Raw genomic sequence first — 15,226 nt, 5'->3', positions numbered from 1 at the left:
AAAAAAAAAATTGGGAGGGGTGTCAAAAGACGCGTTTTGGATCCAGGAACGCAAATCCGAAAATGGAAGCTGAAAACTTGTCTGTCAATATATACCTATTTGCAAAAGAAATTGGGGTAGTTCTTTAATTTAGCTCACAACTGCTAAAACTCGTCCAAAAATATCGGGAGAGGTGTCAATTGACACGCTTTGGACTCAGGACGACGAATACGAACGCGGAAATTAAAAATTTTATTTCCTTCAAAATATATTTCCAAAAAACCGATAAATGGCCTCGGAGCACTCCGAAACCGGGGGTGGGATTCATAGTATTTTTGCGCAGAACACTTTTCTGCAATGGCGGTTTTCGGCCGCGATTATAAAACATTACCCTGGGTGGGTCCAACACCGGGTTGGAGATCAAAACAAAAACTGCGCAATAGTCTTTTACCCACCTGCAGATCTGCTCTGGGTATAAGGGTATCGCTTTTATCAGCCACCACTCAGTGCAATATAATTTTTAATTTTTTTCATTTATTTAACAAATTTGTACAACAAAGAACTTAAAGGCTTTTATTTGACATCAACTGCCATTAAAAACTTATGCTAATACATTTTATGTAAATGGGAAGTTCATAATATACAATTTACCTACTGACATAAAAGTATGCGTTTTATATATGTATTTAATTAAATTAACCTTATAACTATTACAAATTAATCTAGACACATGAATAGTGGAGGTACAGAAAACAATGAAAGGAGAAACAAGGAAATTAGATGACAGATAGATTATTTTAAAAAGAGTATTTTAGTTAAAATATAGAAGAAATGCCAACATTAGCGAAGTATTTCATTATAATGCTTTTGAAGTTGCTATTATTCAGCCCTACTTTAATAATCTATTCGATCCCGACATTGGCCGCAGGGGCAGTGTCCTAGAACGTCATGGCATATCTGTCCGGTCAGGCGATGTAAACTTAGAAATCATCAACATCTACATCCCTCCTGTTGCCCCAGTGGATACCGCCTGATATCATAATCGCATTATCTTAGGCAATTTCAATGCCCATTACGATCTATGGCATTTTAGCCTACAGGCGGACAGCAGGGGTGAGATGTTGGCGGACCAAATAGAGGAAACGACGTTCTGCACAATAAACGGAGAGGCCCCAACTCGTATGGTAGGAAGCTGTCATAGTTTGCCAGATCTATTCATCGTGAGCGCAGGACTAGTAAACTGCGTCAACTGGCAGCCGATGGTAACATTGGCATCTGACCACCTGCCTAAACTCCTTTCACTCGAGCGATCTGACGACTTCATCATTACCGAGAACCGCACTTTCATCAACTTTAAGAAAGGAAAGTAGGGTGACTACAAATCCTTTACAGACAATCGCTTTGCTGCCCTCCCTATCCCGACTGATGCCCACCAAGGGGAACGTGCTTTCCGCAAGGTCATTGAATCCGCCTCGGCTCGTTTTATTTTCGCCGGAAGAGATCCGGAAATCCGGCCTCAATTTCCGGCGGAGGCCGCAAATTTTTGCCGACAATATGTAATGCATTCTACGGTTGACAAAGTTAGACGGCGGGCCAGCAGACGCACACACAAACATAAATACAGCGCGTCCCCAATTACCATCACCGCCAAAGAGGTTGAGGATGCCATCGTTCATGCTAAACCATATAAAGCAGTGGGCCAAGACGGCATAGCCATGCCGATCCTTAAAAACCTAGGCAAAGAGGGATTTAATTATCTAGCACATGTCTTCAACTTGTCCCTTTCCAACTTCGTTATCCCCGAAAAATGGAAAATGGCCAAGGTGGTTCCGCTACTAAAGCCTAGGAAACCAGCTAACATAGAATATCCTTATCGACCGATATCTTCCCTATCGCCAGTAGCCAAGACAGTCAACCATGGCACGTTACTGCAAGACCTGGAAGGGTCTCCCCTTCCCCCAAGTCGCAAAAGGTGGACCGCAAATTATCTGTCTGGTCGGCAAGCATCGATGCAATTCAGGAACGTAACATCCAAACAAGGGGTGACACAGGGTGATGTCCTATCCCCACTTTTGTTTAACTTCTACATATCTAAGCTACTTTCACCACAAGGAGTCACTGTCGTTTCCTACGTCGATTACTGCACAATAATGGCCACAGGCCCAGACCCACAGATCGAAGAGCTTTGTAATAAAATAAAAAGCTATCTCCCTGATCTCTCCAGTTTCTTCGCCTCGAGAAACCTGACATTGTTACCGACTAAATCATCGGCGACCTTATTTACAACATGGAATTGCCCTGGCGAATCCTGTACTTTAAGAAAAATACCCAAAACTAGTAGAGGAGCACTCTCCCTAGGGAAACGCCTGTCACTCTAGCTCAACGTCGATCTGGGTACTGTAACATGTTAAACTCTTACCTATCCAGAATCAATCCCGACATACAAAATGTATGCCCTGCTTGCAATATGTCCCCACATGACACCAACCATCTCTTCAAATGTAATGTGGAACCAACGCCTCTAACACCTCTCTCATTATGGTCCACCCCTGTTGAAACATCAAGTTTTCTTGGACTCCCGTTAGAGCACATTGATGACAACTTTTGATTGGCCGCACCTATTGGATGAGCGAAGCACTACTACAACAACAACAACTTTTACCCATAGTTTTTTTTGTGGGTACGACAAAATCATCAAAATTACAACAACCACATTGACATTTTCGATTTTGTTTGCACATATCTCTGGGAAGAAATAAATTTTTCGCTTTCGGATTCGTGGTCCTGGGTCGAAAGCTCTTATTTGGACACCCCTCCCGATTTTGAATGGGTTTTAGAATTAAAAGCCTTTCTTGAAATATCTAGGAGCAAACAACGACTCAAAACTAACTTTTAAGGGGGAATTCAGTGGGGTGGGGGTGAAAGTTTCTAGGGTTAGTGGAGGCCTAATGCGAATAATGCCCAACATCGGCGGCCCAGGCAAAGCTACCTGTCAGCTATTGTCCAACGTGACCTGCTCGAAAATATTATAGGTAGAACCAGTATGGCACGTGTTGGAAACACCGTCACTGGCTAATCTCCATGTCTAAACTCACACTTGGTCTTTCCAACCACACAACAAATTTATCAGGCAACGCTGTATGTATGAACGCAATTAGGTAACCCTTTTCTAAATTGCTTAGTCGTTCTACTTCCTTTTCGTATATTCTTTGATCTCTTTGGTTACGGCGTGAAAACGTGCAGTTGGGAAAACCAAATGTGAGTATACTAATACAAAATATTAACCTGTTTAATTAATTCTAATTGTAATATCTTTCTGCAATAAAGTTTTTAAAGTCGTTTACGAACTCATAAATTGGTTGAACCAACAATTCTTTAAAAAATTTGCTGCACTATCTGCCATTACAACATTGAGGTTAGAAAATCTGTTTGCCGAAAAATTATTTAATATGAGACGAACAATAACGGAGACAAGTGCGCCAGTTAAATGTGCTGTATGTCATGAGCCGGAGAATGAAGAAATGGTGCAGTGCGATGTATGCGGCGAGTGGACGCATTATATCTGCGCAGGAGTCTCGCACGATATTGCTGACAAAGAATGGAGCTGCAAGAAGTGTGCAACGTTACCAAAGGCAAATACATCAAAGCAATGTACAACAACCGAACATGTAGAAAAACAAACGGAAAAGGTAGGTGAAAAAGGTAACAGGGCAAACAAGCAGGGCTCCGTGAAATCGAAGCGCAATATGGAAATAGAATTGGCTAATTTAGAAGAGAGAAAAAAGGCATAACTGTCATATTTAGAGCAAAAATACGAAATTATGCGGAGATATGAAAATTCCGAAGAATCGGATGATGACAGCAGTCTGGATGCGCTGAAGGTGCATCGAAAAACTCAATGGGCAAATGGCAAGGGTCAGGGTGATATATGTAGTAATAGAGAAAGGCAGCTTGGAACAGGTGCTGGGCACGTTGGGGTAGTAATAGGCAGGGGGCATAACGAGGCTCACATGCAGGCACGCAATACGTCGGAAGCAAATGCTGTAAGCTTGAATGCACAGCAAATTAGTTCGCGACACGTGGTGCACAAGGACCTACCAGTGTTCAGTGGTAAGGCTGAGGAGTGGCCTCTGTTCGTCAGCAGCTTTCAGAACTCCACGCGCCTGTGTGGATTTAGCCACGATGAAAACTTGCTTCGATTACAACGTGCCTTGAAGGGTAAGGCACTTGAGTATGTCAGTAGCAAACTAATGATTCCGGCACTTGTACCCGAAATAATGTCCACGCTACGGATGGTTTTTGGCAAGCCAGAACAAATATTGAATAGTCTCTTGGGAAAGCTACGTTCGTCACCGCCTGTCAATGTTAACAAGCTTGACACTCTCATAATTTTCGCACTTGAAGTAAAAAATTTAGCCGCCACTATGGAGGCGTCAGGGCTACAAGCGCATATGGCGAATCCTTTATTGATGCAAGAACTAGTTGAAAAGTTGCCAGCTCAAATACGTTTACAATGGGCAATGTTTTCTAGACCCTCTTCAGACGCTACTCTGAAGGTGTTTAGCGATTGGCTTTTCGATTTGGCAGACGCAGCCAGTAACGTCACACCGGTAATTTCTGCCGGCAATACAGAGTCGGAGAAGCGCAAAGTTCAGCGCGTGAGTCTCCATGCTGAGGGAAAGGACCAGGGAAAAGAATCTGTAGAGCGGGTTAAACCAAAACTAGCGTGCTATTTGTGCAACGAAGCGCATGTAATATTGAGATGCGACAAATTTAAAAATTTACCATACCACGAAAAATGGAATGCAGTGCACAGGTTGCAGCTTTGTAGGGAATGTCTAAGAAAGCATGATTCTAGAAGCTGCCGTGAGAGAAAGGCGTGCGGCGTGAACGGTTGCACATACAAGCACTCTCCGGTTCTACACAAACCCGTCGATGTTTCACCCGCAGTTGTGGCTCATCATGAGGAGGTATCCAACACACTTTATCGTGTTGTGCCGATAACGATTTACGGCAAAGGCACTTCGTGCGACATTTATGCCCTTTTAGACGATGGATCCGGTCCAACTTTAATTGAGAAAGATGTGTTGCAACGATTGCAACTACAAGGGGGTAAAGCAGATCTATGCCTAAAGTGGACAGACGGAACTGTACGTGTACAGCGTGACTCTGATAGGATTGATTTAGGTATTTCGCCGCGTGGGAAAAGTAAAAGACTCACGCTATATAACGTACGCTCTGTGGACACTCTTGATCTCCCAATCCAGACAATGAATATAACGGAGCTCGCCAAAATGCATAAGCATCTGAGAGGAATTCCAGTAGACTCATACCGCAATGTAGTGCCACAAGTGATAATTGAATTAAACAATAAAAATGTGATGATGCCACTAAAGTTTCGAGAAGGCAATGCACATGAACCAGCTGCAACCAAAACTCGTCTTGGGTGGACCGTTTATGGGGTCATTAATAACGGAGAGAAAAATAAAGTTGATAACATGCAAATGCACATTTGCGAATGCGATGACGATGCATCCATGCAAAAGCTGGTCACAGAATACATGTCCCTGGAAAATTATGGGGAGGACAGCAAAAACAAACAGTTTCACGGAACATATCTAAAGGATATGCAGGACAAAGTGGTACGTAAGGGTGAACATTTCGTAACAAAATTGCTATGGAAAACGGAGAGCATTGTTATGCCAGACAACTACCCGATGGCCTTGCGCAGGCTCAAATGCCTCGAAAGAAAGCTGGAGTCGTCTCCCGACCTTAGGTCGCTTATAAACAATCACATTCGTTCAATGGAGGAAAAAGGGTACATTCGCAAATTATGCACTAGTGAGATTTCCGCCTATCATCCTCGAAAGTGGTATTTGCCGATATTTGCGGTACAAAACCCAAATAAACATAAACCACAGAAGGTCAGGGTAGTATGGGATGCTGCTGCAGAATATAAAGGCCTCTCTTTGAATTCCTGCTTGGACAAGGGTCCAGATCTACTGACTTCTCTTTTTGACGTTTTATTGAACTTCCGGAAAGGAAAAATAGGGTTGTCTGGGGATATCAGGGAAATGTTTCACAGAATATATGTGGATGCAGAAGATCAGCAATCCCAGCGTTTTCTGTGGAGAAACTGCGAGGAAGCCCGCTCACCAGATGTCTATATGTTATTAGTAATGAGCTTCGGCGCAAGCTGTTCGCCATCCTTAGCTCAAATTGTAAAAAATCGCAACGCTATCGAGTTCGGCGAAACGCATCCACAAGCAACTAAAAGTATCTTGGAACGGCATTACGTCGATGATATGCTTGATAGCGTGGACACAATTCAAGAAGCGATTCAATTGGCGAAGAATGTTCGCTCCATACATAAACAAGCGAATTTCCATATTCGAGGATGGCTATCCAACTCTAAAGAGGTTGTTGAAGCCTTAGGAGAAGCAGGAGAAACAGGCGAATTCTGTAGTGCTGCTTAAACGAGTGGATCAAGTGTGTGAAACTAGTAAGGTGTTAGGTATGTGGTGGTAGACGTCCGATGACCCACTAACATATAATTTAAAGTTCACTAAAGCAAATGAGGAGATCCTCCAGGGAGCTAAGCTACCAATAAAAAGAGAACTACTACGACTGCTAATGTCTATATTCGACCCATTGGGACTATTAACGTTTTTCTTAATCGACGCAAAGATCCTGCTGCAGAAAGTATGGCGAAGCGGTATTGGATGGGGCGACACCATTCCAGAGCAGTTGTCAGGGGATTGGATGAGATTGCTATCCTACCTCCCGCAAGTCCAGAGTATGAAGGTGCCCAGGTGCTATTTCAGTAGAGTAAAAAGTCAGGTGGACAATATTGAACTACATGTATTCGTAGATGCAGGTGAAAACGCTTACGCCGCGGTAGCATACCTAAGGATAGAGACAGGTGATGACATCGAAGTATCGTTGGTGTGCTCCAAATCTAAGGTTGCACCGCTACGCCCTGTATCTATCCCTCGAATGGAGCTGCTCGCTGCGGTGATGGGAGCGAGACTTGGTAACACGGTGATGAAAGCCCTTGACTGCAAAGTCGATGGAGTACGCTATTGGACAGATTCAAAAACTGTTCTTTCCTGGTTACGGTCCGATCCTAGGGGATACAAGCAGTTCGTTATGTTCCGTGTTGGAGAATGCAGGAGACTACCGATATCTCACAATGGGGCTATGTGCCATCGAAATTAAACGTCGCAGACCTAGGAACGAAGCAGACTTCCGTACCAGATTTTTCAAGGGGTGGTCAATGGATCTCCGGACCTAATTTTTTGCGTCAGCCGGCTGAGAACTGGACAAACGTCGATCTCAAGCAAGAAGATGTCGTTCTGCAGGAGCATGAGGAACTACGTTCACAACTAGTTGCCGTCAATACAGTAGAAGACTTACCCCTGATAGATTTTAGCCGTTTTTCAAAATGGGAACGGTTACTCCGGAGTACGGCATATGTCAAACGATTTGTAGGTAAGTTACGTGATCTCCCCAATGAAGGTGGCCTTAGTACCGACGAGCTGGTCTGGAGCGAAACCTATTTATATCGCCTTGCCCAAGCCCAAGCCTTTCACAAAGAAATAAAAATGTTGCATCAGAATCCAAGATGCTGCCTGCCAAAAACAAGCCCTATTCGTAAGCTATCGCCGTTTCTAGACCAGCAAATGATAGTTAGAATGCGTAGCCGGTTAGAAAGAGCCGAATTTATAAATAATGATACAAAAAACCCAATTTTACTACCAAAAGAACATGCTGTTACAAGATTAATAGTAGATTGGTACCACAGAAAATGGAAGCATTGGAACCATGAGACAGTAATCAACGAGTTATTCCAGAGGTTCTACATACCAGGATTAAGGACTTTATTACGGTCCGTACGAAAGTGTTGTCAATTCTGCAAGATAAACGCCGCTCGTCCGCACGCACCTGAGATGGCCGACCTACCTGAAGCGCGGTTATCGCCCTATACACGATCATTTACTTATGTGGGTTTGGACTTTTTCGGACCATTCCTGACTACCATCGGAAGACGTACTGAAAAGCGACATGGAGTGGTGTTCACATGTATGACGTGCCGTGCGGTGCACATCGAAATGGCATACAGTCTGACTACTAGCTCATGCTGCATTGTTCTGCGTAATTTCATCGCCCGCAGAGGAAATCCGAGGCAATTCTTTAGCGACAACGGAACGAATTTGAAAGCGGCAGAAAAAGAACTGCGTGAATCATTATCGCAAGTTGACTTTGGGGGCCTAGAAGTCGGGTTTACCAGCTCTTACACCAAATGGACATTCATTCCACCCGCATCGCCCCATATGGGAGGGGCATGGGAACGCATGGTGCGCTCAATAAAGACAGTTATGTACCAAATTGTTACGCCGACCTCAAGATTAAATGACGAGAAGCTGTGCAACTTGTTCGTCGAAGTGGAGCATATAGTAAACAGTCGACCTCTAACGTATTTGCCCCTCGAAAACGCCGACCAAGAGGCGCTAACACCTAATCATTTTCTGCTGGGCTCGTCGTCAGGACTCAAACCAGTAGGCGACTTCAAAAATGCAGATCAATTTGCTCGTGCCTCCTGGCGGCACTCTCAATACCTTGCTGAAATGTTCTGGAAGAGATGGGTGGCGGAAGTTTTACCTATGCTCACACGGAGGACTAATTGGTTTGACAAAGCCAAGCCGATTGAAGTCGGAGACATGGTCGTCATTGTCGACCCAAACTCACCACGTTATTCCTGGCCGAAGGGTATCATCATATCCACAATACCAGGAAGAGACGGCCAACTACGCAAGGACAGTATCATCGCCCAGCGACGAAGTTAGCCGTATTGGAGGTATCCCGAGCCGGTGTTTAATTTGCCCGGGTATTCATGAGGGAAATACCGGGGGGGGGGGGGGGGGGGGAGAATGTTGGAAACACCGTCACTGGCTAATCTCCATGTCTAAACTCACACTTGGTCTTTCCAACCACACAACAAATTTATCAGGCAACGCTGTATGTATTAACGTAATTAGGTAACCCTTTTCTAAATTGCTTAGTCGTTCTACTTCCTTTTCGTATATTCTTTGATCTCTTTGGTTACGGCGTGAAAACGTGCAGTTGGGAAAACCAAATGTGATTATACTAATACAAAATATTAACCTGTTTAATTAATTCTAATTCTAATATCTTTCTGCAACAGCACGTATCTAAAATGGTGCACCAAAAAGATATACTAGCAGACTACGGTACTACTGCTATACGAATAGCATGTGCTTATCGGTCGGTGTCCGACAACGCGATCCATATTTTATCCAGGAAAATCGCAGTAGATCTACTCTTTTTTCCGGTTTTGGGAATTGGATCTTCCAATTCCAATAAATTTCAAGAGGACTCTTAAATTGCCTCTTAAATCGCCAGTTTAACAAACGTATAAGGGTAATATACTTGCAACATTTAGATGTACCTAAGCAGCTAACACATGTTGCAATGTAAATACCCGTCGCACAAAAGTTTTCTTTAATATTTTCCTTTATGTAAATCCGTTTTAGGCAAAAGTTGACAATTTATATAAAGCGTCTTGAACTTCTTCTCTTTTTTTTGGATTATAAGTTGCTTGGTTAAAGCTTAAGCTTATAAAAAACCAGGTTATCCCTCCATTGGTGTTAATCCATAACACCATATTATATATTCAAATTTTAATGCCTTTAAATTGTTGTACAGTTGCACACAGGTAATACACTAAGGCCAGAACCATGTGCGTAGGTTTCTGCGTAATTAATAAGGTTATTATATATTTAGATTTAATGGTTTACTCCAAGTACGATGAATTATATTTAGATTTAATCGTTTACTCCAAGGACGATAAATTTTAAGTTTTTCAACTATTTTTAATAATTTTTTGTCATTTCGATTCCCTCACTATCCGCCATTTTGTTCTCAACCGCATGAATAGCGTCCTTTTATAGCACGCGGTTGAGTTGTGGGGAAACGAACTTGACACGACGACGTTACAACACGAAGTGGAACTTCTTCTCTTGTGATTGAATCGTGAAGTACAACACTTAGAAAAATTTTCAAATTTATACACATGTATACTATCAAATAAAACAGCTGACTAATCCTTCACCAACATCGAGGCCATTTGAACCATTGTACAGGTCTACAAGTAGGATATGTAGCAGGACGCACATACACAGCCACGCTCACCTGATGAAAATGCTTGTTCTTGTTCGTTTTTTTGTGGATGCTATTTGTCATGATTTGGCACTGTTGTTCTTCATAGGTGCAAAAAAAGCGTATTAGCTGCCAAAGAAAACTGCGTAAAAAATGTTGAAATATTGGAATAAAATTTTTAAAAACTATAATTTATAGTAAATTCTTACAAGAGATATAGTTTGTGTCAAAAATTTCCATGTTTTCTTAAATTTTTTTGATAATTTTATAAAATTTGTTTTAAGTTGGCGATGTACGGAAAAAGCAACCATGTACGAAGAAAAACAATTTCTCTTGTTCTTGCTTGTTTACAATAAAATGTCTTATATATATTGATTGCTGTGGATTGTAGATTAAAACAATGGCAACTTGCGAGTTGCACCAAGAAATGCACCAAGATTCGGAAATTTTAGACTGTCCGGCTGGTAATTAACTCAGGCCCTTGTTATGAAGTTACATATCCAACCGGTGCTTCGTACTTTTTAGAGAAGTTATCGTTTAATGTAAGTAAACAATATATATTGGCAGACCTTTATTTCATTAAAATTTTTATAGTCTACCGAAAAATTTCCAAATAAAGATGCAATCTTGAAGGAGCTTGAAAAAAATGGTGGTATATGTGATTGTTAAGGTTCACGAGACACTCACTTATGTAGCAAGTATAGATAGCAGAGCTATTGAATCAGCGACAAGATTACTTGCCGATATAACTGCGTCCAATATAAAACTCGTCTATATCGGGAGGGGTGTCAAAAGACCCAGGAACACGAATCCGAAAGCGGAAATTGAAAATTGTATAACTTTCCGGAGATATTTGCAAACAAAATTGCAATTTCATGTGGTTGGTGTAATTTTGATTATTTTGGGTAGTAGTGCAGTTTACGGTACCCACCCTAAAGTTGGGCCAAGATTTTCGAGTAAGGTATCAGAAGACGCGTATTAATCTCGAGAATAATACTACGAAGGCGGAAAAGAAAAATTTTATCTCCGTCCGGAGATATTTGCAGTTGCAGTTGGCGATTTTAATGTGGTTGTTGTTGTGTTTGTACCCACAAAAAAAATTGTGCATCACCGTGGCGGTAGCCACGGTTATACCACACACCCGGACTTGGCATGGCGTAGCCCAGGATTATTATTTATAAGCGCGGCCGAAGGCCGGCAACGCAGAAAGATGTTCTGCGCAAAAATACTATGGATCCCACCCCCGGTTTCGGAAGTACTCGCGGGTCTTTTTTCGGGTTTTCGTTAATATCTTTTGAACGGGTAAAAAAGTTCACTTCCGCTTCCGAATTCTTGATCTAGATGTGAATACGCGTCTTTTGATACCTCACTCAAAAAAAAAGGCCCAATTTTAGGGTGGGGCCCCTAAACTGCACAATTACCATATATCTTTATGTATAAACCTTATTAAGTGCAAGTGGACGTATTTATCAATTAAGTAATTATTTTAAATCTTAATTGGCTCAGAATAGGTAGACCATTTATGCACGTTTGTACAGTCGGCCGTCATACAATGCCAGTGGCACAGATAGGCTTGATATTGCTCATTTTTTATTGTTTTTGAATAGTAAGTAGATAGGTTTAATGTAGGTAGGGCGGCAATGTCTATTCACAGCTGTTGTGGGCACATTAACACTGCAGCAACAGCCATGGTGGGCGAGGCAAGGTGTTTGTTTTAGTTTATTTTGGATGCCGTACTTTATAGTTTTGTGCACAGTTTTATGTACTTGCGTATGTTGTACGATCATGCATGTGGAAATGGTGCGATTCGGGATCATTGGATTAAAACTGGAGATGAATAATGATGTTGAACCTTCTTCAGCGGTTAAATTTTCAAAAAAATTGCAAGGAATCTCGACGATTGTGAGTTTCACTGCAAAATAACAAGCATATTGTGGGATATGAATATGTTTCGTGGCGACTATCCTTCTTTTAAAAGTGTTAAAAACACGTGTCGTTATAATACTCTTAATTCTCGAAAACTATTATGGCGTTTTCTTTTCTGAACATAATGTCGCCATATTGCTTCTTCTAAGCCCTCTTGTGAGTTTGTGTGCTCCTTTCACAAAATATGTTCTACTGAATAAGAAAAGGGGTCTCATTACTTACAAACAGAGATATTTTGCCAACTTGCAGGTAACCCAGTTCAAATTTAAGGGTTGTTGTTGTAGCGATAAGGACACACTCTGGCATTGGAGAGTGTTATCGACGTTGATGGTCCTTTGCCGGATGCAGATCGGTACGTTCTGGTAACAAGCACCATAACGGTACTAGTCCGACCATCTAGGGATTTATTTGGTATGCCCGCATGAAACCTAGGCCATACCGCCCACCGACACCCTATATCCATTATGTTTATTAAACAGGATACGCCACGGGTAGGTGAGGTTGACAATTGGGTTTTCTAGAAAAGAACACACCATTAGGTATCTCTTGTTCGCGATCAAAAGCGGATTCTCAGGTGCAATAGTGACATTCCCATTATCCGTCAAAGTTTAAGCATGAAACGGGTGCTCATAAAAAATAGGCATATGGTTAGGGATTCAAGGGGTTCATAAGCACAATACAAAACTTTATAGCTTCTAAGCTTCCACAATTGTGAACCTCACTTACTCGAGGAGAATCCTGTTACAAATATGAATGTGTCATACACATATTTAGCAGGCGAGGCTTTGGCAGCCCAAGTTCCTCATGGATCTAGGCGATGGGGGAGGGGGAAGTTAGGGCCTAGAATATTTAATGTTTTCATATTAATAGTTCCAGAGATGGTCAGGCTTTGTTACCGAAACGTTCCTGTTCTAGATACTGCAAAGGACCACCAACATCGATAACACTCTCCAAAACCTTCGGGGAGTGTCTGTATCGCTAATACAACAACAACATGCATACCGTTAAAACAATTTCAAATATATATTCTAATTTTGTTATGATTATTCTAGGTCGAAGTTAATCAATAACTTTTTTGTATTGCAGATAGACGCGGTGTGGGGTTGGGCTTCTGCCCCGCTGCGTTTAGCGGCGAACAGGATGGGCGATCCTATGTTGCCTGGCACAGGTGGCAGCGCAGGTGCCTCAACTGGTGCCATTGACCGTCCACCATCACCGGCACGACTATCGCACACCTCCGAAAAACATCCCAAGGTAACATTATCCGAATTGAATATGTTACGTCGTCATCGTGAACTATGTGATGTTGTACTAAATGTTGGCGGTCATAAAATATTTGCACATCGTGCCATCCTTTCGGCATGCAGTCCATACTTTCGCGCCATGTTTACTGGCGAATTAGAAGAGTCCAGACAAACCGAAGTAACCATACGAGATATTGATGAGTATGCTATGGAATTACTTATTGATTTCTGTTATACTGCTCATATCATTGTTGAAGAATCTAATGAGTAAGCGTCGTTGTGGTGTTGGTGTTGCTGTATTAAATGATCTACTATATGCTGTTGGCGGACATGATGGTCAAAGTTATTTGAATAGTATTGAACGTTATGATCCACAAACAAATCAATGGTCGAAGGTGCATAGTATATGTGCACGAAAATTTTAAATGTATGATCTTAATAAAATTTTTTGTTTGAAACAGGTTGCTCCGATGACTAAGCGCCGTTTGGGCGTGGCCGTAGCTGTATTGGGCGGCTATCTGTATGCAATCGGTGGCTCTGACGGCCAGTGTCCCCTTAACACCGTAGAGCGTTATGATCCCAGGTAAGTTAAATAGAAAAGTTAATCGTGCAATGCCATGTTATACATGTCATGGTATTCTGTTGTTGTATTACCGATAAAGACAGATCCGGTACGTTCCGGTAACAAAGCACCATAAAAGTACTAGCCCGACCATCTCGGAAACGATGGTATTCTGTCTTATGCTACTATGTTTGCTTGTATTTTGCGTGAATATTATCTCATATTTTTACTTAAACTTCAAATTTTTTAGACAAAATAAGTGGTGTGCCGTCAAGCCAATGTCCACCCGTCGCACACATTTGGGTTGTGCTGTTTTCAATAACTACATTTATGCAGTGTGTGGACTTGATGATTGCATGGAATTATCTTCAGCAGAACGGTACAATCCCCATACAAATACTTGGAGTTTGACTAAAATCTAGGAAAAAGTAAGAAAATTGGCATTTACTTAATTGACCTTTTTTAGGTTGGATTAGCCGTAGTTAATGGTCAGTTGTATGCAGTTGGCGGCTTTGATGGCTCCGCAATTGAAGTATATGATCCTGAAACAAATCAATGGCGTTTGTGCGGTTGTATGAATTATAGACGTTTAGGTTAGGAGTTGGTGTTATGAGGGCACCACAAACCGAAAATTATATGTGGTAATTTTAGTAGCATTTCATAATGTTTACACAAATGAATAAATAAATTAATAAATCATTTGTTAAATTTTAGGATACGCAAAGATTCTGTGGTTTGATTAGATGCCGCAGAGAAACGTTATTGAAGCGATAACCATGTCATAAGCAAGCTTAAACTGAAAAAATCGAATCTGCATATTTAAAGCTAATCAAAACAATATGTACGAGCTTATGCGCGTAAATAACATTTATAGATCGAACGAGATGCATTGTTTAATCTGTGATGATGATGATGTGGATTGTATCACATCCGTGTGATTAAATCACATCCCAAGATTCAACTACAAAAAGCGCAGTCATATATCATGTTATTAAATTCTTAATAAAACACTTCCACATAGTATGAGTTGTTGTGAAGAGCTATATATCCTGTGTAATATTATAGCAGGTCAGGTCAGGTCAGGTTGGGTGGTAGCTTCCCTGATGAGAGGAAGCTCACTTGGACAACATGACGGTCCGTTGTGATACCACATATAATAAACTAAACTAACGGTGACGTAGATATAACTACTTAGAGAATCGTTGGGTAGCAACGATAAAGTTCCGAATGATCCCGATCTCAACCTTGGATAGCTCCTCGGGAGATCCAAGTGAGTCACGACCAAAATACTTTCGCCTAGTTCTGGCAAAAGCTGGGCAGTCAAGCATAAAGTGAT

The 15,226-nt window shown here is 41.7% G+C and overlaps 1 protein-coding gene across 6 annotated transcripts; it reads left to right on the top strand.

Annotated features, from left to right (window-relative positions):
• Positions 1–3,572: 3,572 nt before the first annotated feature.
• Positions 3,573–14,893, top strand: LOC137246720 (kelch-like protein diablo). Of its 6 annotated transcripts, XM_067777733.1 has the most exons (7): positions 10,560–10,700; positions 10,753–11,038; positions 13,171–13,723; positions 13,790–13,911; positions 14,141–14,269; positions 14,357–14,531; positions 14,605–14,893. In XM_067777733.1, exons 3-6 carry the CDS (start codon positions 13,526–13,528, stop codon positions 14,364–14,366), a joined length of 459 nt encoding a protein of 152 aa, XP_067633834.1. In that variant the 5' UTR covers positions 10,560–10,700; positions 10,753–11,038; positions 13,171–13,525; the 3' UTR covers positions 14,367–14,531; positions 14,605–14,893. The 6 variants fall into 6 exon arrangements, with proteins under 6 accessions (XP_067633833.1, XP_067633834.1, XP_067633829.1 ...); XM_067777728.1 differs by having other exon boundaries at positions 14,141–14,531; XM_067777732.1 differs by lacking the exons at positions 10,560–10,700; positions 10,753–11,038 and adding an exon at positions 3,573–3,668 and having other exon boundaries at positions 14,141–14,531.
• Positions 14,894–15,226: the final 333 nt, after the last annotated feature.

This window comes from Eurosta solidaginis, chromosome 3 (genome assembly GCF_040869045.1).
Source record: "Eurosta solidaginis isolate ZX-2024a chromosome 3, ASM4086904v1, whole genome shotgun sequence".
Classification (NCBI taxonomy): Eukaryota; Metazoa; Arthropoda; class Insecta; order Diptera; family Tephritidae; genus Eurosta; species Eurosta solidaginis.
This window is presented reverse-complemented; position numbering and strand designations above follow the sequence as displayed.